Genomic DNA, 23,836 nt, shown 5'->3' with positions numbered 1-23,836 from the left:
TCCCTGATAGGGACTTCACTTCTAAATTATGTTCCCCTCAGAATGGTGATTCTTTTTGTCACAGGCTGTTTAAATTGTTTACTAGTCTGGTTGCAAAAGTAAATATAAATTTATAAAAAATCTTTCAAGATGCACTCCAGGTGTCCAGAGGTGTGGTTTCTTCTTCCATTTTATCCCCACACTCAGAGTCCAGATTCTCTAATCTTCCAAACATGGGTGAAGCTTCATTGCTACATGCTACACTTGTACAGTCATGGCAACATTGCTTGAAGTTAGTGAAATCACACCAAAGCAAAAATGACATTAAGTCAAAGGAACATTCTCATTTCCTCCCAGATCAATACATTTTTGCATGGTAAACCTTAGCAATTTGTCTCCTCAACAGGCCATGCTTTCTTAACCAAGTTTGACTCAATGCTCAGGTTGGATGGCTTAACATGGCCTCTCTAAAATCTCCCCCTACAAATACCTGCAAGAGAAATAATCTCTTTAAAGTTCAATGAAAACACAGATCATTTGTCATTGGAAAAGATCTTTCAAGAAATCTGTTGGTTTAATCACCTGATGCCAACAAGTCATTAATCAGCACAAGAAAGCATTCATCTGGAACTTGGGCATCTGTCAGCAAAAACACTGTGGGCATGTTCTTGGCACCCGTCTTGGCAAGATCTACCTGTAAGGAAAGGAGGCAATCACTCATATTCTGTTAAAATGTTGATACAGAAAAAGTGTGAAATACATGTTTGTGGTGGCAACACATCGCTGACTTCTCTTTACTTTTTTTCAGTTTATTTACATATCACTAATTTGCTGTATAACATCCAAAGTGAAATGCAGTTTGCCATTTTTTCCCCTGTATCAGACACTGAAGTTTTGACATTATCTAGTGGTAAAGATTGAAGAACTCTCCCCACAAATGTACTAAAAAGGGATATTGCAACCATGAAAGCTCCCATCAAGAATAGCCATTACCATACCAAAAAATGTGTGGGAATGGCATTGAAGAATCAGATCCATTTTAAAATCTGTTTTTTTTCTGAAAGACCTAATGAATTTATTTAGGAAATCTTTCTTATCTGCAAAAAAACCTCAACAAAACTGAGGTGTGCACTGTTGCCCTGAGGGAGACATGGTGTGGGATCATGTGGTATAAACATGGAATGCTTTTTGGCTTGGATCTTCAGAAAGAAACCAACTCACATCAGTTGCATTCAAGTGTGACCACATTTGAAATACAGAATAAGGTCAATGCTGGTTGTTATGACCAAGCTGTCACAAAACCTAGCAAAGCAAACCTTTAGGCTCGTTAGCAGAGGCTTGCAAATTTTCCTGCTTGGAAACAGCAGGGAGGAAATGACCACTTAAGTCCACATCTTACCCTGCACCTCATTTGAGCAGGGAAGGAGGGCGCAAGAAGTTGGACACCATGAACACACTGAAGAGCAATCTGCCTTTTTCAAAGCAGAACAGCATCTACCTTCCCCTGAAAACCAGAGACTGAGAAAGCCTTGAGCTACACACACAGTGGTGTTTTGGCCCTGGGCCAAGGAAACAGGTCTTTTTGGGGACTGGCATCCACCAAATTTGGCCACAATCAGATCCTCCTTCAGCCACATCTGAGATTCAGAAATGTTGCTTGTCCACACAGAGCAAAACCGAAATGTTCCATCCTTCTCTGTTTGCTCACATAGAGCTCAGCCTTGCAAGGTCTGTAAACCTGATAAGAGCATCTCAATCAATTACATTCCTAATCATTGCATATGGGCAGTTTATGTGACTGAGGGACTCACATGCAACCAGGACAAAATTTTTTCCTATGTTCATCCACTTCAACTTTACATCCCTAAACCAATACATGTTCAATGAGACACAAAAATTTGTACTAAATCACTAACTATAAACACCAGAACTCCAACCACATCTTTGTAACATTTGAAGCAGCTGCCTTGGAAAAAGTGGAGAAACTACTAAAATTCTGCGAAGAATATAAGGGGAGAGACACTAAAATACATTTTGACCACCTAGTTTTCAAAAATAAAAAAAAGAGGTACAGCTGGAAACCACAAGAACCATGGAGTTGTTAGTGTAAATTCCACTGTTTTGCCCGTGATTTTATCAAGCTTATGCAACAACACAACACATTCTTGAAGTGGTGAACTCAACAGACTAAAATAATATCTATTAGTTTACCCTGAGGCCCTGGTTTCTTCTGTGTAATTTGGAAAACCTCCAGGGAACAGATGTATCCTGCCAGTCCAGACAAGCTCTGTTTACCACCTACTCCAATCAGAAGTTCATAACCCCTAGAAGCTTATAGGATAGGATTGATTCAGTGCCTGATGTCAAAACATAATAAAGTAACAGTAACATAAAATAACTTCAATAACTTTCTCAGCGAAGTTCCTAAATTCCTTTTAATTGCACCAAGACTTCTACCCCTCCCCTCTTTCTTTTTTTTTTTTGTCTGTTTTTGAGATAAAGTTCTCCTGACACCTAAAGGGACATTATCTTCACCTCAGCATTCTCTGTTTCTTGCAATATTTGAGCAAGTGGAAAGAAACATTCTTTTCCTTTATCAAATATTGAAGGTCTGCCAAGGAGCAGAGCAGTCTGGTTACACATTCTTTACATTGAGTTGCTCCAAAGCATCCTGCCAGGGATCTGGTGGGCCCTGACTGAACCCAGGAGACCCAGTGAGCTTGAAGGGAGGTTGACTGGGTTGTAGGAGCACATGAGAATTTCACATGTGGCAGTTTGCACCACAAAGGCCAAAGGACAATAAACCACTTAATGACAAATTTATATCAAGCTTTATTAACTCGTGGAATATCTCTCCCAGACTAATTAGAGCATGCTGTTATTTGCTGATCATAGAACATCATAGGAAGAATGAGGCCAGATGAGAACTTTGCCCAAAATTAGATGAGATCCAATCGCTAAAATTTTGAAATATGTGTATTGAGGTAATTCCTCCCACAGAAAACTATGTTTGAAACATTGAAAGAAATCTCTTGTCATTTATATTCTAATAAAATATAATAATATAATAAAATAAATAAAATATAATAAGCATCTAAAATTATTTTCAAAATTTATTTTTTTTAACATCAGATACAGATTCTAAGGGATGAAAGACCAGAGATTGGAGACAGCAGGTTGGACTTTTTGCTTAATTTTTGCTGCATGTGTTATTGAGATATCCCCTTCATTGTCTGTATGTCTCACGTCACTGAAAAAAATTATTGAAAAAATCCTTGAAAAAAACATTGATGAAAACCTTCTCAAATAAAGAGATAATGTGTCTAATCTGGTTGCATCTAATAAAGAGCTAAAAACCTATCCAACCAAAACATTACTGGAAGCAAATTCTCCTTGACTTCACTATAGAACTTTGTCAGCCTTATTCATCATTTCACAATGGATCCATCAAAAGACCCCATAAAAGGTGCAGAAAAAACTTACAGGATTTAATTTCACAACCTCTTTTCCAGGACTGCCAAACTGTAAGCCTAAGATGCCCTGCCACTTTGTTTGCCAAACTGAGATCCCACTCTCAGTCACCAGACTTTAGAGAGAAGATAATAACTTACCAACATTTTCAGACAAAACTAGTGATACCTGAGAAGGCTTCTTTCTGCCGGTCTGATGATTATCACATCAACCTCCAAATCAACCTAAAAAAAAAAATAAATCTACAATCCCTACGAAAGGTCCCCATGATTATCTTTGAAATTCAAGCATTCCTTTAATCCTCTTGGAGCAAAGCTCCTACAATAGATTGCTTTGTCAAGAGTGCCGTCTCTTATATAGCTCCTGTCTGATACTGTGCAAAGTGAAAGCTGATGACACTGAAATCCTAGTACAGCTCACTGAGAAGAAAAGTTTGTGTGTTAAACCATTTGACACTGCAAATAATACAAACTGCTTCAACAAAGCTAATCTCTGCCAGCAGGGGCCTCTGTCTCTTTCTGGAAATCACTGATATTACACATGACCACAGTGATAGTATCTGTTGAAGAAAGATCACAAATAATGACAAGGAACAATAATGAAGTCTGTCCCTCAGTTACCCAGCACAATCTTCATCTTCTGAAAACTGGCTGGTTTTCTTCCAGGCAGGAAAACAAAGAAAATGTAGTAAATCAGATTTTAGAAGCAGAAGTTGAGATTTGGAGCCACGATGGGTACTAAGATATTGCCTGACATGAAAAAAACCAAATTACATTGAACTGAGGTAAGGTAAGCATATATATGAAAAAAACATTATGGGTAAATAAAATAAATCTATGATGACACAGAAGTTCTGGCTTGTTTAGATTTAAAAGGTACAGCAGCTGGGCAGCAAAGCAAGTCCAGGTCTGCTATGCAGTGGTATTATTTACTGTATGCTTAAGGTATTGTCCTTGCTTTGAACTAATCTAATTTTAAAAGCATTTTCCCTTTCTTGGAAACAAAAGACGAATATTGCTTTTCTTATAAAGGCCTGCTACATCATTAACTAATTAAAAGATAAGGCAAACTATCTACAGCATTATAGATTATCTCTCCAGCCTCAGAAAATAAGTGGTGTTAATTTCTGTGGAGTACAAAAAAACCCAGTGAATCTCTGTTCAAACAAAACGGAGGTTATTTTTAAAACTGAGCCACAATCTGCTCTTCCATGAGGGCACCAACAAAGTCCATTTATCAGCTCTGTTGCTGCATGGTGCCCTGCATAAACCTTCCATCAAGAGTGTTACGAGTTTGCTCTGCAGCAAGCCCTGAACAGCAGAAAGCAATGACTTCATGCAAGCACAGCATCACGATGGATTACCCATTCCCTTTATAGATATTCCAGTTACACCCACTGCATGGCAGCCTCAGACAAGGCTAGGCTCACAGAAGCAGGCATGTCAATGTAGCTCCTCAGGAACTCCTCAAGTAGCTCCCCACAGCTCTGTAGAGTTCCAATAAACAAGACCTGTCACCACTCAATTTTTAACTTGCTGGCACAAGGCAAAATGCTTTCCAGGTACCAACAAATCTCAAAATACTTGTCTGTAGTGTTCATCACCATCTTATAACAGAAATGACAGTCTTTGCTTTCCACTAGTTTATCCCCATAGACATGTGCTGACTCATGACCAGAGATAATGAATATCATTCCTTTGCTGTAAGCATTTGTGTGTAGCAAACAAAATGCCCTAAAGATAAAAAAATATTTTCTTTTGTAATATTGTCATCTGGCATCAAAATAGGATATCTTAAGGAAGACTAACTGATATATGTTCTGCCAAGACATTAGTTATCCTTAGTAGATATCCAGTAGACATTGTGCTTGAATCTATATATTCTTGAACATGAACCAGGTTGTCTCTGAAATTAGCAAGTTGTCCAGCCAGTTGAACATGCAAAATATAGTTAAAACAAATGTCTGCTCTCCACTGACTGGCACACTTAGGTGGGCCGTTATGGCTTAAGGCTCCAGGGCAGTACAGGACGCATGGAAACATCAGCCCTGCCAGGACCTTCCATGGTCACTAGCCCTGTTTTTCAATACTGCTCAAAAAACAGGACAGAGATCATCATGGCAAAAGTAGCACTTTCTCAACTGTCACCTCAAGCTTCTTTCCCAACTTCCATGCCAGGAGGGGTGCAAACATGTGTGATGGGCCAGTGCAACCCCACCAAAACAAGGTGTGTGGTGTACAAGAGGACCTGACAGGCCCTTGCCTCCTTGCCTTCACAGTGATCCGTGGGGTGGGCAGACAAAAAAATATTCTGTAAAAGAACAGAGCTGCACTCCAAGGAACAGGAAAGCAGATAAAAACAAACCAGGATCAGACTTATCTGGTTTTACAAGTGAGGGCAGGATTTGCTGACCCTATTATATCCTTCCCTCTCTGAAGGGAGAATCCCTACTCTGAAGTCTTGAATCCCTACTCTAGTGTTCAGCTACCTTTGAAAACCCTAATTCATGGAAAGGGTTGTCAAGCACTGGAACAAGATACTGAGGGATGTGGTTGAGTCACCATGCCTGGAGGTATTTAAAAGATGGGTAGATGTGCCACTTGGGTACATGGTTTAAGGGTGGACATGACAGTGCTAGACTAATGGCTGGTGTTGTTGGTCTTAGATGCCTTTTGCTACCTAAATGATTTGTGATTTTATGATTATTGTTTCAGAGCTTTTCCAATCTCTGTTTTGTTCTACTTAGTCCTCCAAAAGCTGTTTTACCCTTGAAATGTTGACCTTCTCTTCTCAACAGCCAACCAACTGAAAAAGTAAGTACAACAAACTTTGCAAACCATTGCTCTATTTCCACCAAATACATTTTCTGTCTCAGCTTCCTACCCTTCTGATCTTTAGGTCACTTCAGGGAAGGGACTGTCTTCTATTTTGGACAAAAAGAATCTGTTCTTCACCAGTCCACAACCCAATGTCCATCATTAGATTGTAAAAATCAGCAATAATAGAGTGTTGTCAGGTACATTAGCCCATGATAGGGACCTGAAAGCCATTGGAGAGGTCTTGCATATTTAGGATGCAGTGGAACCTCATATCAGTTGCTGGGAAGTTTTGAATCCTTACCTGTTGAAGATATATGTCTGCTTGTACTGTGGTTAAAATCTTCTTGATTATTGCTGGAACAAAAGCTTGTTGCTGGAAGTAGAAGCCAGCTATCTTTCTGTAGATGGTAATCAGGGAACTTGAAGAAAGCAAGTTGGAGGCAAATACTGCAAAATGTCGCTGAAAATAAAAAGGGAAAAAGAAATGAAGATTCTCAGCAGATAAGAGTCAATGAAGTGTTAAATGACGAGACAGCCTGGTGAGCATACAGCTACTTGTGTGTCACAGAAAATACTTCATTTCTAGCCTCATCCTTGATGCAGTCCCACAGCAGTTGCACGTCTGATTATGAGCCCCAAGGGCACATCTGACAGGTGGATGACCACATGAGCCTGCAATTCAGGGAACTCTCAATGTCATAATAAATCCAGTGTGTCTCTTTCCATTTAGCTATAAGAACAGCAAGATTTTCAACCTGCACTAAATTTCAAACACTATATTTTCTCCTATTCCCTTTCATCAGCTACCTATTGTAGTGGAAAGCTAAATAGTCATTATTTCATGTATTAAATACAGGATTGCTATAATATGACACTTCAAACCCTAGATGGAACTTAGGCTTGATAATGAAGCTGCCAGCAGCTGGATTCATAAAGGCAACATACTGAAAATTATGAATTTCTTTAATAGTTGCCTTCTGCCTATCATAACTGAGAAAGAAAATGTAACTTGATTAATATTAGTGACAAAACATTGAAGCACTGTACATTTCCAGGTTTAACCTCAACAGTTCTGTCCTACAGAAACTTTGGAATACAAATGTCCATGGAAGTATCGAATTGAGATTTACATTTTAAAATTAAAAATAATTACACATTTTCTATCACATAGTATTTTGTTCAGAATTTCTGCTGCAATTAAGATACCACATTTTTACAAAGTTTCTGATGATTAAGAGTTTTTTGGTAATGAAACTGGTTCCAAACACACTTGGAGATGAGGAAAGCATGGTCAAAATAAGTACAAATCATTTTGAGAATACACACAACCATCGCTCATCACAGATTAGAGGAAAATTAGCTGATCTCAATAAGAAAAATACCAGAAAATACCATCATGGAGTATGAGGGGGCATGCTTCTCTCTTTACTGCATTATCCAATACTCTTTCTGGCTCTCCAGATGACACAGGTCCAGGTGAATTAAAAGGAGGGCGCCTAAAAAGTGGGTAGAGATTAAAATAAAATAAAATAAAATAAAATAAAATAAAATAAAATACAAAATTTTTAAAAGGGCTCTGAGCTGCTGGAAATTTGCATTCTTTTTGTCCAAATAGGAAGAGAATCTTGTTTCTTTAGATGTTAGTGTACATGTCAACTACGACAAGCAGGTCTTTAAAAGAAATACTGTAAAAGGAAAATTCATGAATAATGCAGTTATTCCCTGTTCAAATCAACAAATCCTTCCTTCCCAGAACTTCATAAAATAATGCATTCTCTTTTTTTCCTTGTGTTTGCAATGAATTTTACTCTATTTTAGAATTCCTAAGTAGTGATATTAAATCCCTGAATTTCATGGTCAGCACTGTTCTTGATTTGATCTGTTTTATAAAAATGGAAATTTTAAATTTTTGGCTAGATTTTGCTTTAAAAGAATTCAAAACCATTCAAAAGAAAGAAGCAACAACCCTTTTAAAGCACTAGGGATTTTGAGATCTTAACTTTGAAATCTTTGTGAAAGAATAAAAGGTTTCCTATCTCAAAAAGAATATAGTTTTGAGAAGAAAACAGGAGAGTATTGAGATGTTAGCTTTGCATGTCATCAAGTTAGACATGACCGATTTTTCCAAGCCAGAGATATTTCAGATTTGAGTAGTCACTCTACTTTTTTTTAATCTTTACAGCTTGTTCCTTAACAAGATATTTAGCTGATGCCTGGTGTCAATCCTTCATGGGATGAAGTATGACCTAGTGAAAAAAATTATGCAATTCATCTGCATTAAAAGATACAAGAACAGTACAGACAATTCAAAATGTTTTCTTTGTAAGTCACACATTTTCTTTGTGTCATATAAGATGATATGAAGACATGACATGTGAACAAGAATCTAATATGTATTTAAGATAACAGTGACGTATTTACACAGAATGTTGGTCCTCCTGTAACAAAATGAACTAAAACACTAATTTGTTGATTTTGGACTGGAAAATTTATATTTACACAGGTTCTGGTGAAGGAATACGATATATTTTAATTGCCAAAAAAATTAAATTGTCATTTGGAAAGTAAGAAGGTTGTCACCTTCTCTAGGTGGCACTGCCTTGACGTCTTGGACTAGATGATCTCCAGAGGTTCTGAGATTCTGTTATTGCTTTAATTTCCCAAATCAACTGAATTGCTTTCAGTGGCCATCTTCTATGCTTTTGTTCTCATGGCAGAAAAAGACTGTTCATTGGAAGCAGCATCATTAAGTTTTTATGGATTTTGTCTGATGTCTTTACAGGCGAAGAAATTGTTGTATTTACAGGTGAAGAAAACATAGAGGGTTAGAGGCTAAACACCTGCAATTTAGGGAATCAGTTTCTGTGCTTTAGCCATCCCTGCTCTCTACAGTCATTCAGTTGGGCCAACATCCAGCATCTCCACCAAAAGCAGCTGAAGGATATTTTCCTTCCAAAACTCCATAGTCCCTTCACTTTCTGCTTCTCTTTTCTAAAACAGTTTATCACTTCCCAGGAACATAGGCTTTCCTCTTTAATAAATTAATTTTTAAGCTTTCTGTTTTTTTCTGTGGTTTATGGCTGCCATCATGGACTACAACACAACAATTACAGTATTAGGTAAGAAGCAAATGCTCACCAGTATCCATAATCAATATGCTGCTGAATCAATGCATGAGGCTGAACAATTCCATATCTATCCACTTCAGGCATATTCAAATCATTACTAAAATAGAGAAGTTCTTCATTATTTTCTGGAACATAGGTATGACCATGTTCTTCCATTTTTTCCAAACATCCCTGAAATGTAAAACAAAGGCATAAAAATTATTACCATATAAAGCAACATTGAAATTAAACAAAATCAAGAATTCAAAATCATGCTGGCTAAAATTTCTGGAACATTTCACCATGTACAAGATTGGGGTTTTTTTTAACTATTGAAGTCCTTAGCAATCAGTGAAACTCACAGATAGTCTTTGAGAATATATACCCTTGGGATTCTGAATTCCAGAAGTCTTGCTGATTTACTTGATTGACTACTTCACAGCTTTTGAAAGTTTCACAGCATATCTATCTGCATCCTTTGAAACTGAAATGTTTTGAATGTGAAATTCCCAGGTATCCTGACACTCAGAAAATTAATCAGTGAGTAGATTATTTTCTCCTTCTCCTGGGAAGGATTAAATAAGATGTAAATACCAAAATGTGTAAAGTGCAAAATTATGAAGGATAGATCTCATTTAATCAGGACATTTAATCATGAATCTAATGCAATAGCATCCCCCAGTCAAAGGAATATTAAGGTGATTGTACTAAATTTCAGCCTATTCCCCAAAATGAGGTGCTTACACGATGGTCAGTGGAGACCATTGGGTTACAAATTTACTACAACAGAGAACAAATTAACTCAAAGACCCTTACGTATTCATCAGAACTGCAAAATATTGAGACTTAAACTTTGAGTTTATACCATTTTTATCCAACTGCATTGCTTTCCTTAGATGTAAAAGAGAAAAAATAGCTACAGAAAGCTGCTAAGTCATGTTAAAAACACAGAATAAAACAACTTTCATTAAGCATTATTATAGTGCTGAACTCTGATATGATGTGATCCTCAATTTTGCCACTTAGTGAAGTATTCTACAGACAGATATGATGGGATTCATCATCCACAGAAGTTTGATTTCTAATTGCATTCTTTCAATTTTGTGCATGGGAATAAAAAACCTGCAGAAATCACTAGGAATTTATTAAAGCAGGGCTGGAAAACTAACAATCTTCCTTCCTAGGTCATATAGTTTTTGTTTTTCAAATTCTCACAGAAGGTATTCTGCACAAAATAAACCACAGTAATCGGTGGACTTCAAGGAAAACTTCAGTATTGTCACAGTGACTGAGGCTCTCATCTTCAACAAGCAGCCTAAATTCTCTGTCTCAGAGCTGGGATTTGAACCAAAGGGTTCAAAAACATTTGAAACATTTAGGGAATACAGTGGTTAAAATCTTAACAGCACAGCAGAGAATGTGCTGCAAACTCAATACTGTTCAGCAAGAAGAAAAAGATTTCTCAAAAGTTTTGTACATCTAACCCAGAATTTTTTTGTCCAGTCAATAATGTAATGCATTTGGGATACACCTGCTATTGATTTTGAGATTATGAAAGCCAGAATTTAATAAGCCTTGAGTATTTTTCAATAAGAAATGGCTATATGTATTTTTAAAAAATAAAAAATTAATTATGAGTTCCATGTATAATAAGTAGAAGAGGAAAAAGTGCAGACACAAAATTAATTTTTTTTTCTATCACACAGGGTATTAAAATACTTCGGGTCAGGCAAAATAAAAAAATAAAACATAAGTATATGGTTTTGAACTTGTCTTGCTTATTTAAAAACTGGACAACATGTTCATGAGAGCCTGTAGGAAATGGAAAGTGCACTTGCACAGGGACGGCTGGAGGCTGGACATCACAGCACTGGCACAGTCCTGACTCACAGCAGACTTATGAGTGCCTTGGGCAAAGCAGAATAAGCAAACACGTCATTGCAAGCAGTTTCCAGTAGGACTGTGGAAGTATTGTCATGGATTTTTCAGTGAAATGAATCATCTGCAAACCTCAGCGGTGATTTTGACTGGTGAGCTCAACGAAGGTAACAAATGCTTCCAAGGCCATTTCTGTCTAGTCACAGTCAGCTGAAAGGATGGTTATTGACTGGAGAAGTAAAACAAGAAGATAAAGAGCGGAGGTGTGCTGGAAGACAGGACAGAAAGGGAGAACCTCAACATATTTGGAACTGGATGATCATAAATTCTGGGGGCAAAAGCTGTGGTTGCACTTACCCTGCTTTCCTACCACAGAAGGAGAAAACTTCTTGCACAAACTGTGTGCATATGAAAGGCCTAAAGTCTCTTAATTACATAAAAGACAATTTTGTTCCTTTAGCTCAATGTGTACCCCTAATTTTAAACCCCGGCTTTCTGGATCTAAATTTTAAATAATGCCCACAAGTATAAACATTTGCATATTTTTGTTCTTTGTGGCAGTGTTCCAGACTTAAATACTATTGAGGACCCCAAAATTATTGTACCAATATTAGTTTGCATCAGAACGTGCCTCCATCAAGCAACATTTTCAAATTGTCTGCTGTTCTAGAGGCAGAGCGGGTGAGTCATATGCCTTGGGGAGTGCTAAATAAAACCCTACACTACATGCTAATCTCACCCACTCTAGCAGATACCTCAAAAAATGTTATGTGGCTATAGATAAGATGAGAACTGACAGAAAACACTGCAGATTAAAAGCGATATGATCTGTAAGAAAAATATCTTAACCTCTGAACTATGGAAAGAACATAGCAATGAACAGTGGTGAATCACGGTACTTTAACAAGTTCATCTCTTAAGCTCTTTTTTATGAACTAAGGCTTAATTTAAATTGCTCATTTGTGCAGTTTGCTGTGAATGATTCTTTCCATTATGAAAACAATCCACAATTTGACTGTTCCAGATGATTGCTTAGAGTGATGGCTTAAGACACATGAAGACACTTCAGTGTAGCACTTGAATGCATTTACCAGGAAGAAATATTGGTACACACAAACACCAAAATCATGTAAGAGGCCGTCATTTTGATCTACACATGACAGTACAAAATCATTCCATCACAGTTCACTGAGACAATGCTGTAAATGCAATGGAAAGGGAACACAATTTACTTGCTTCTGGATTGTCATGCCGTTCACCTGCTGGGATTAGTGGAGGGACTTGGTAGAAGAGCATTTAACAAGTGGAACTTGGCTGAAGAGCAGTGGACAGATGGAAGAGGTACAGACAATGAGTCCACTGCCTTGTACATGCCTTAATTTTTCTTAGAAGGAGCAGTGGATGGTTTACAGTACTGACTTGAAATGTGAAGGAATTCTACTAAAATTTCACAGCAAATCCTTAAAGGTTCATCAACTCTCAAATTTTATGCCACGAGACTGTTGGTGGGTGTAACATTCTTGGAGAACAAGCCCCTGTGATGTTGACTTCACATCCTTGGTTTATTTAACAAGTTTCCTGCGAGAAGAATACACAGCCTTTGCTGCCCAGGAGCTCCTTTCATCAGCTTCTCTTTGCAATGGAAAGAGTTATGCTTTTGTACTCTAGAGCCACGGCTGTGGTTGCTGCTGTAATGGCAGTCATTACCTGAAAAATCCCTTCTTGATCAGAGGAATTTCTGAAAGCCTTTGAAGGCTGATTCCCCATTAAAGGAGCTATGACAGTTTGCAACAGCTCATGAGCTCACTCTGACACACAGCAAATTTCTTTTCTCCTAAACTTTCCATTCATTTTGATGGGCAAAAAGGCAATTGAGCTCTATTAATGCAGGATTCTATGTTAACATGAATTTGGAAACACTTCAAAGAATGAACTAAGGTATAAAGAAGACAAAATGATCTTTGCTTATCTGATGTGAATACAGAAGAAATTAACACAAAACATGAAAGAGAAAAGAGGGTAAAAGCTTATTCAATTAAGATTTGTGGATTTATACCTACTTTTTTAAACCTGGTGAAAATCTAATCCATTAGCAGTGATGTAGATTGGCTGGAAAATTAGACAACTGATTGGAAAAGCAGTTAAATTACACATCAAACACACTTAAATGCTTCTAAAGATTTTATCTCAATACTTCTAAAATCATAGAAAATTTTTAAAACTGAAAAATCTCTTTTGCTATCTTCTTCCACACATTTAAAAGGACAAGCCAGTATATTACCTTATAGTGCTTTTCATGGCATGAAAAAAGAGGGCACAATTTTTTTCATTATAGTTTCCTGTTCAGGTTGCAGGAAGGATAAAAAAAAGGGACGGTAAAGAGGGCATATCCACTGACAGCTGGCTCTACCTTGATCGTGTTCTTCACAAAGAACAAAACAGACAGCTTATATGAACCTATTTTGCTTTGACTGTCTGACTCCTCTTGTTGCAAAATCTACCACCAGTATAACAGTTTTGGCCAACATACAGCACTCTCCATTTGAGTGTTATATTAACATTTCCTTTGATTTGCATCCATCTCACCTACAGAGACTTCAAACTCCACCAGACAGGGATTGACCCTCCTTGGATGTTTTGTGGTACCTGGGAAAAGTAAACTCAACTTCTGACTGTCCATTTCAGTACACCTACAGGCACCGTGCTGAGACACTCAGGCTAGGACAAAGATGGCTCAAGGCTTCTTGTGAACAGAGGTTAAGCCAAATTTTCTCATCTGCAATCAGACAGCAATTTGTGAGAGCACAGTGTCAGTTCCAGTTTGCACCAAGCAGTTTCATCCTCCTCCTTTCCCCTTGCCTGCCACAACTTTCAAAGTTTTCCAGTTTGCAAAGCAATGAATTTTGCCAAGGCCCAGATGAGCAGTAGCCAATGGTTGCAATAACACTGTAATAACTGTGGAATATATTTTAGCACTGCTGTTGAGCGAAGATACATTTCTCACATCTGTATGGAACTTACTCTGAAGGACTGCTGATGTTGCGTGGTAGTTGAATGAATTGTTGGTCTGGAGTTTGTCTTCAGAGACAGCACCAAGCCTATTACCTACAAACACTGCTTTTCCTACTCCAGCATTTCCAACAAGCAAGACTGCTTTGCCTTTTACTACGAGTAAATCAGTGGAGTACTGGAGATATACAGTCTAAAATGTGTGAACAAAGACTGACTAAAATTGAAAAGAAAAAACCCTATCAAACACTTGCACATCATAGTTTACTTTTAAAAGCAAACTGTAATTTCTTTCTGTCTGGCTAGGACTAAATTCTAAAAAGTGATGAAGCAGGATACACCATTCTTTTATTCTCAAAGAATTGCTAAAATAAATTGGTTTACTTTTTACACAGTATTTCTACTTAAAATTTTTTATTCAACTTCTTCTAATAGGAAGTTTTTGAAATCTGGTTGTATCTAGAGTGCATTCATTCCACTTCAGACATTACAGAACCAGTCTCCCTATAACTGTTAGAGAAGCAAAGACTGGTGAAAGATGAAGATGGCTTAATTTATCAATTATTTCAATTGATTTTTTGCCTGGCTTTCAACTTACCTAAAACCATTTGGACAAAGAGTTGGCAATAAACAGCTTTACTTACTGTGAGCACATAAAAGCTTCCTTGTCTGATAAATCTTTCTTTTCCAAGCTCTTCAATTGTCTGATAAATATTTCTTTTCCAAGCTCTGTGTTTTCCTATCAAATATTAACCCTCAAAGACAACAACAGAGTTGATAATGGACTATATCTTTTGATCATCAAATCCATGTTTCTGTGTCCATAGTCTTCTAATCTCCCCAGGAAAATTCCTACTCATCTAAGCATCAAAAAGTTGTACAATACAAGTTAATGCAATCAAAACACCATGAATCACTTCAGAATATCCTATGCAGAACACATTGAAAAAAGTGCAAAAATAACCATACCTTCAAACTGAGGCAATTACAACTAACAGCTCATGCTTTCTAATCCTCCACTGACAGGTATACATCGTACTACCTTCTAGAAGTTGTCTTCTACAAATACAGCTCTAACTTTATAAATTGTTCAAAAGCCTAGTAGGAAGGTGATGAAGTGATTTGCTTCCTCTCCATCTCATACACTTTCTGTGAAGCTAATTTAGCTGACAAAAAAAATTATCTGTGCATAAATGTGGCCATAGGAAAATATTAAGGATCAGTTTGTGGTGCATGGTTCCTGTGAACATTATTTTCAATGACTTACATGGACTTGGAGCCTGAATTTCTCTTACTATGGATAAAAGGTACCCCACAGAGAAGCTGGCAGATGGCCCAAAAAGGCTAGAATCCTATGCTGGAAGCCTGTGCTAGGGCAGGTTTCTGGGAGGACCTGTGAACCTGCATAGAGAGGAGCCCAGGCTGGAGCAGGTTTGCTGGCATGACTCGTACCCCCATGGGGGACCAATGATGGAGCAGTTTGTGAAGAACTGCAGCCTGAAGAAAGGACTCAAGCTGGAGAAGCTTATGGAGGCCTGTCTGCCATGGGAAGGACCCTGTGATGGAGCAGGGGCAGAGTGTAAGGAGCACTTCCCCTGAGAGGGAAGGGGGAGCCAAGACAATGATGGGCTGACTGCAACCCCATTTCCCATCCCCCTGTGCTAATGGAGTGAAGAGGGAGAGAAAATTTGGAGTGAAGTTGAACTGGGAAGGAGGGAGGAGTGGAAGGAAGGTATTTTTAAGATTTTGGGGTTTTTTTGACACTACCCTACTCGGATTTGATTGGTAATAAATAAAACTAATTTCCCCAAGTTGAGTCTGTTGTGCCTACGACAGTGTGCTGTGCTATTTGATTCCCCTGTCCTTATCTTGACCCAAGAGTCATAATTTTTCTCCACTGTCCAGCTGATGAAGGAGAGTAATAGTGGCTTGGTGGGCTTCTGACATTTAACCAGGGTCAGCCCTCCACACTACTCTTCTGATTAAGCAGTGCACATAAGAGAGATAAAAAACTCCACTTAAATGATGACAAAATTTTCTGAATGCCTATTTGGGGATATATGTGGCCACCAAATGAATAATAAATTAACAGAATAAAAATTAGAAGCAAGATTTAAATAAATAATCGAGTTTGATCCAATTAATCTTCAAACTGGATATCAAAAATGCCAACTAATATCATCAGATACTCACACGTTCTACTCCAGGTGCTGGGGTTTCGGGTGATGAATACCAGCTCTGGATATTGTAGCTGGGGCAGCAGCTCTTAAACTTGTACCTCAAATAGCAGCCACATTTGCAAGCAATGAATGTGTGCCTATGATTCTGTCAGGGTCACAACCTAGAAATCATCAGTAAAATTTTCAGGGAAAGAAAGTTAAGATATGTTGTTTAACAAGAACATGATCAATCATGTTTATTACAGTGCCACAGAGGATTATCTGCAACACAATGCATACACTGCTCCTTGAACAAGCTAGACAAACTCTGTTTGAACATGCCTTAGTTTTTTTACCAGAATCACAGAGGGTGACAAATTCAAAATGTTTAACTTGACCTTGCTTGAGTTTATTAGAGTTTAATTAATTTAAAAGGTGACTAGCCTGCTTTGCCAATGAGAGCTCTCCTGAAAGCAGACAAATGCAGAGGAGGGGAAAACCTCTCTCAAGGTCAATGAAAATAATCAGAAGATAATTCAGAGCAGAAGTCTAAATTTAGGTTAGACTCCAAAATGTTTCTTGAAAAAGCCACTTCCTGTTTCTCAAAAAAAGTTTGATTATATGGCTCAACCCTCCAGGCACCTTGCTGAGTAACCAGAGGATTAGCATGGTTTAAGTTTCTAAGACAGGAAAGCATAAAACTCCCATCACTTTCCAAAGACTACATTCAGATCTTATATTTGTATTTCATTACATTCCAGCATTTCAGAGAGCCCACAAAACTGGTTTAGCTGTATAACTAATAAGAAGGAAAGAAGGCTGTATCCTACTGTGCTTAGACTGACTGATTTAGATTTCCTACACTAACCTCCAATCAATGCCTTGAGAAGACTGACCTAAAACAGAGACCAGATAGAGTTTAAGAATAAAGTAGGTATTAAAAAAAAAGTAGGTATTTATTAAAAGGCCTCAATGGACACATATCAGGTGGTACGAGAGCCCAGCCAGGGCTACACCCAAGATGGACCCAAAATGGTCACAAATGGACAACTGGTCATGGGGTGTCACACTTCTATAGGTTTTGGTCCATTAGCATATTGGAATTGATTGTTCAATTATTACTTTAGGTTATGGAGGCCCATCCTTCTTGTTTTTCTCTCTTCATTCCACCATTGTTTGTGCTCTTGGTCCTGAAATTTGTGTTGATTGTCCTTGGTCCCAGGCTAGAAAAGGAATTGTTTTGTCTAGCTACTCTGTGAAGAAAGCTTACCATCACTTAATATGAAGCTCAGAACCACACAATAAAGCAGCACAGAATCTGAAAAATATAAAAGCTAAACTTAAGGCATTACCATAGTACAGTGATGCAAGGACTTCAATAATGGAATCTTAAAGCTATTTTACTAAGAGACTTTCCAAATACCAGTTTCAATAATCTCATCATTGATTTCTCTAGTTACATCAGCTCACATCTAGGAGGCACAATCAGCATTACAGTATTCATAGGCTGATTTAAGGCTCTTTTCTATGCCAAATAGGCAAGAAGTGTAAATTAGGCATTAAATATTACTTAGCAATAGTGAAAACCAAAGAAATTATAAGAATAAAAGAAAAAGGCATGCACAGTGCAAAACTGTCTCCAGAAAAATAGAGGAAGAAGCAAATGGGAAAACAGGTAAAGGGAAATCCACTGTAATTGTGTCTCAATGGCTCACCTTGTTAGCACCCATAACAGTGTTGAGGGACTCAGTCTACATAGGAGCTGTATCCCTATTTAAAACAAACCTTTTTTACCCCTCATGGATAATATTGGCTTGTCCTCTCAGAGAAGATGACAGGAGAACTGCAAATTATATTTCAATAGAATCTTATCACTTAAATGCTCAAACAACAACATTGTACTGCAATTAAAACTTCAGAAGATAACACATCACTGAAACAAGAAGCTTTTGTAACATCAAACCCATGTTTTCTTCCTTTGCTTTTTTATTAGGTAGTTATTTAAAATAACAAAAAAATTTAGTGAACACTCAATACAACAAAATGACTGCATTTTATGTAATAATGATCTGTTTTGATTACAGGAGAGTTGGTCATTAGTCTTCATGATACAGGAGATATAAGGGAGGTGCTGTGGGTCTGGGGAGAAAATAACAGGCCCTTCAAGGCAGCTGGATTAGAACTGTGCATACCTTCTGTCTACCAGCATCCTATCCTGCCCTCCAGCCTTTCCAGAACCACCAGTGCTCTGCATCCACGTCCCGCTGCACCAAAACCTCAGAAAAATGGAAGAATTCTATCTCTTATATTTTCTCTGAATTCTGGTATTGTCCATTTTGGACGGAGAATGACATCCTGGCAAGAGCAAATGTGTTCCTTGCCATCCTTCCACTCTCAGGTTTCCTGGTGTATGAAACCACACAGTTCATCAGCTGACAGAACTTCTGCATTAAAAGTCAATTCCAAATGGGAATTTGTGTTCGCATACATGTGATGAAGAACTTTCAGGACCAGAAGGGAAGGAGCAGGGTGAATGTTAGTAGCATCATTTTCATATAGTAGGAATTGTTCACTTTTTTCTGAACTGGAGCTTGGACTGAAACCCTGTACTCAGCCAACAGTTTACATTAATTTATTCTTGTCTCTGTGCTAGTTTAGCCCCAAATTTCCATTAAGCCTAAGGACAGAAAAGGAGATTCCCAGTCTGAAATAGCCATATTCTGCACTCAATTCTAATGGAAAGTGTTAAATGGAGAAGAAAATCTATGCAGCTGCCAACATTTAGTAGCATAAATAAGCAAGCATTATGTATTAGAATTATTTGTCTAGTGTTTTGGCAGGACATTCCATGACGTCTGTCTAGGAGTCTAATTAAAACATCCTACTTCTCCTTCCAGAACAAAGTATTACTTAGTCTATCTGTCAAATTGAATGCTCATTACTTCATGCCGTGATTAACTGTCCTTTGGGACATGCAAACAGCACATAAAATGTAGAATTTGCTTGCAACATTTGCACTTTCTAGTGCTCATCATTCAGCTGACCGAGCGGCCTCAGCAGTGTGTTATTACCCTGCAGCCTCAGGCAAAGGCAACATGAAGAATTTTTCATGCAAGAGCCGTGGCAGTTTCTTTACAAGGTGAGATGGAAAACATGCTGCATAGGCAGGCAGGTACCTTACCCTTCCCATTCCCTGCAATTCCACCGACAAACACAGAGTGACACACTGCTGGCTGCTCCTCCAGCTGAACATCCTTACACACAGAAAGGACACACAGGGAGCACCCCTCCTCTCCTGCTGTGGTTCTTATCACAGAGACACAATTATTCACAAGATTTTTTCCCTCTCTGCATTCTTATTCCCTTTAATAGGAAAAAAAAAAAAAGCTCGCACTTTCTTGGCAGATTTGCCTCAGCAAAGCTAATGTTGCATCAAGCAACACAGTCACTCAGAAAATGGTAAGAGTTAGTGCAAAAGAATTAAAGCAGTTACCTCAGCAAGTGAGAACAAATCTTATTCTGCCAGACAGCCACACAGTCCAGCAGGACTGTGGAAACCCAAGGACACAGAAGAGTTACCACAATTTTGCCACTGCTTTGGCAGAGTGGATTCTGCAATCAGTTGTACAGCTGGAAAATACAGACAGTCTCCTAAAGCAATACAATGCTTCCAAAGAAATAGTTATTTGAGTCACAGAATAGAAATAGCTTGGCTGCTTGTGGATTTCTGTTTTAGTGAAGAGTATTCATTCTGATTTTCCAAAGCCTAACAGGAACAAGTTCATGATCCTCAGTGCTTGTCTTCTGATTTACTCAGTTAGCAGGAAAACAAATACTCTGTTAGAAGGCTGATTGTGAGTTCATAATACCTCAAGGCATACCTTACTGTTTTTCACCCTTCTGTCAGGATAATGGAATAGGAGAGAAGAGTCAAAAATCCTTTATAAATCCTCTGATCAGTAACATTCAACTAGCTGGGTTATTTCCAATATACTCCAATGAAGGTAAGGACGTGCTGCCTTGGACGAACGTACAGCAGATGTGGATGTTCCTTGAAAAAAGGTGGGAATAAATACACTTTTTATTTGGTCTGTATACTAACTAGTGTTTTTATGTTTCACTTTTTCACTCTGTCTGTAATTAAAATAAATAAATTAGTGCCTAAATTTAGATTATGGGCAACTAATTATTGTGAGTATACATGCATGCATACATGTACCTGCATATATTTAATGTGTATAGCACAACATGGACTATACTATACCTAAAAGCTAGAGCAAAAAGTCATATGTAGCCACCCACATTCCAAATCCACACCTTCTTATTTATGTGGTTTTGTTCCCTTAGTCTTACCTCACTATAAATATCTGACCAACAATGAATTTGCTACAAAATACAAATTCTTCTTACCATGCACAAACAAACGTTTTTGTCACTCTAGATTGTCACTGTACACAGCTTTTCCAAACAGGACACACGTTTCCTAATGGACATACTTATCATACTGAGGAACATTACTGCCATGATGAAATGCCTTTGAAATCCTGAGTCATTGAGAGAGCCTTTATCAATGTTTTAACATATTCAAAAATAATCTTTGTGTCTAATACAAACAACTCATTGGCAATTATCTTGATAAAACATCTTAAGGGGAATGATTAAAGACAATGAATTTGTTTACTTTGAGAATAAAGTTCTCTTCTGGCTGCAAGTACAGCTCCAGGGTAGATTGTTTAACCATCTGCTCAGACTGTAGGTTCCCCATCCTCAGAACATCCAGAGATGGAAACAGGTCACTGATCACGCCTGTGAAAATTGGGATATCATCTGTCACTATTTTATGCAAATTGAAGTCTCTTAAGATGCACATAAGCACATGAAAAAAGAAGGTAAACAATGTATCATAAGAACATTAAATAATTTTTTTAGGAGTCTCTTTTTATTCAAAGGAAAAACACCAGAAACATATTTTACCCACTCCTCAGGGATGTTCTTATCTCCCTGTTTCAGAAATTACCAGAACTGACTTGATAGCATGAAGTCCCCAGTCATAACAGCCTACAAAGACATTTTAACTAATCATGTTAGCACATGAAATAAAACTAAGTGGTTATGTTCATGAAGAAAACAATAATTTTACACACAGAGTAAAAAAAGACATTTTTATTCACTTGTAGTCTTTCAGTGGCTTTTGGTCAGCATTAAAGGTTGACTGAAATATATAAAAGGCTGAAATATATATACCTGTATATCTATTTAATTTTCAGTATTCCACCATTTGATTCCCCATTCTTAACTGTCTACCAGCTGAGTAAGGTTTGAAAACATATTCTGCAGCCACACCTAGGAATTCAATATAAACACAGCCTATTAGTATTATCAATCCCTCCCCCCCAAAAAAAAATCCCAAAACAACAACAAAGAAGCAAATTTACAACTTAAAAATACACCATTTTAAGTTGACAGATGCTATGCATCTATCCTCTTCCATGACAGTGGTAACTCTAAGAGTGAATAAAATGTACTAAATACAGCACAAAAAATAATTTTAAAAAAGTAATTTCCAAACTCAGGACAGTTCATGATCTGTAAGAAAAAAAATTCGGAGGTAAATTATTATTTATCTATTATCTGCATTGAAAAGGATTCTCCACACTTTAGAAATGGTACATCTGGTCAAAGAAGTTAAAATAGAATTGATAATGAAACCAGGAAATTTAGGAATGGACTGTGCTTAATAAGATTTTTGTTAGATTTAGGCAAGGATTTTTTTGGTGTATTTTGGCTTTTTTTTTCTTTTTTTTTTTTTCTGTTGTTGTTTTGGTTTTGGGGTTTTTGTTTGTTTGGTTGGTTGGTTGCTGCATATGCATCTTAAAAGCAGCCTTGTGTGTTTTATTTCATTATCTCTAGAAAATTGCAAGAATGTGCCAGGAAATCTACAGGAAATTTAGACATAATTTCAAAATTATGCAGGCATGAAAATAAAGTTGGTTTTTATTTCATAAAGGCCCTGTTGAGTTTATGGTTTAAGGTTGAAGCGTTCTTCAAGGTATAATTCCATTGATAAAAATGAATATCTTGCAAAAATTTATACAGCTGGAGATTATTAAAACAGCATACATACAGGAAAGAGATCGTACAGTTTCTAGGGTTTGCATTTTTAAGATAAGATTTCTAAATAGGAATTCTTTCTAGTATAATAATTAAATTATTTAGAAATGCTTTTCCACTCCCTTTTTTCCAGCTTTTTTTCACTGCTGTTACTGGGGAAAGTTTTAAGACATGTCCATTCAATTACAATATTCTATGTGTTTTTCAAAATAATTCATACTCTGTTATTATTCTCTTCTCCAGAAGATTGTTATTTACATGGGTGCTACACAGCAGCACAATGTTGTCAGTCATCCCAGGTATGAAGATATACAATTGGTGATATACAGTTGTTTAATGCAAAATGAACACATTGCAAACATCCAAAGGTAAGAAGAAAGGACATTTTCCAAATTAATATCTGACAATTTATTAAGGATGGACACATGATTATTTAGAGCGTCTTTAAAATACAAGATAAGAGAATATGCATAAATCCCTCCTATTATGCAATATTCAGCTGCACTGGTATGGAGTGTGTGCTAATGGATATGCATTAAGTCCAGAAGCCCAAAGAACCCTCACCTGTTCAGGGAGCAGCTCCCTGCAGAGAGGCTGGAAGGTGATGAACTTCCTGGCTAACAGACAGGCATCAATAAACCCTTCAGCAGCCAACATCATTCCAGAGACCAGCTCAATGTCAGGGACAACCATGGCACAGGTTCTAGGGAAGGAAAAAACCCATAATTCAAATGCACAGATTAGTATTTAACCACGGTGAGAATAAGTCAGCTAAATCAAATGTCTGATGTGTGCAAACATTTTTAAAAACAGAGCTCAGGAGAGTCACAATTAAGAGTGTCAATCAAAGCTGACAAGGACCCGAGTTCAAAGCAAAATGAGCTAATTAGGCACCGGTGATTGTTAATATTCCATAACATTGCTGCACAAAAGAGGCATCTGAGAAACACAGAGAGGTACTGCCCAAACTCAGAGCAGGCACAGGCTGCAGTGGTGGCACAGCCAGCAGCTGTGCAGGGTGTGGAAGCCAAGTGCAACACAACCATTGCTAAAAATGGCATCCCTTTTTAAAGCTCTTCATTTTTTTTTTTTTTTGAGAGCTTTAGTGCTTTGATATGAAGGCTTGGTTACCTTTAAAGGTTTTACTGTTTCTTTCTAAATATAACTGCTTAAACTTTTAGAACAAACACCCAGAAATTTTAATGACACAAATGAAAAATATCTCATTAAATCTCATTTTTAAATGAACATGAAGTAATAATGTTATTGCCAAACAATTTCACAGTTTCCTCATTAAAAATCT

The 23,836-nt window shown here is 37.5% G+C and overlaps 1 protein-coding gene and 1 long non-coding RNA gene across 2 annotated transcripts in view; both read right to left on the bottom strand.

Moving 5' to 3' along the window:
- Nucleotides 1-23,836, bottom strand: part of DNAH11 (dynein axonemal heavy chain 11) — an 88,565-nt gene that overhangs the window by 60,200 nt on the left and 4,529 nt on the right. The window contains 4 exon segments of the mRNA XM_054274049.1: nucleotides 6,571-6,729; nucleotides 7,699-7,765; nucleotides 9,408-9,568; nucleotides 23,098-23,236. Coding sequence (XP_054130024.1) covers nucleotides 6,571-6,729; nucleotides 7,699-7,765; nucleotides 9,408-9,568; nucleotides 23,098-23,236 — 526 coding nt within the window.
- On the bottom strand, nucleotides 18,600-23,826 carry LOC128935362 (uncharacterized). The gene is made up of 3 exons (XR_008482941.1): nucleotides 23,098-23,826; nucleotides 21,104-21,228; nucleotides 18,600-20,473 (listed from the first exon to the last, which is right to left on the bottom strand). It is a non-coding gene; the product is annotated as an uncharacterized LOC128935362 (long non-coding RNA).

Source organism: Melozone crissalis, unplaced genomic scaffold, assembly GCF_028551555.1.
Source record: "Melozone crissalis strain CALT ecotype California unplaced genomic scaffold, PUWL_Pcris_2 ptg000016l_1, whole genome shotgun sequence".
In the NCBI taxonomy this organism is placed as follows: Eukaryota; Metazoa; Chordata; class Aves; order Passeriformes; family Passerellidae; genus Melozone; species Melozone crissalis.
Note: the sequence above shows the minus strand (reverse complement) of the source record. Positions and strands in the feature narration are given on the sequence as shown.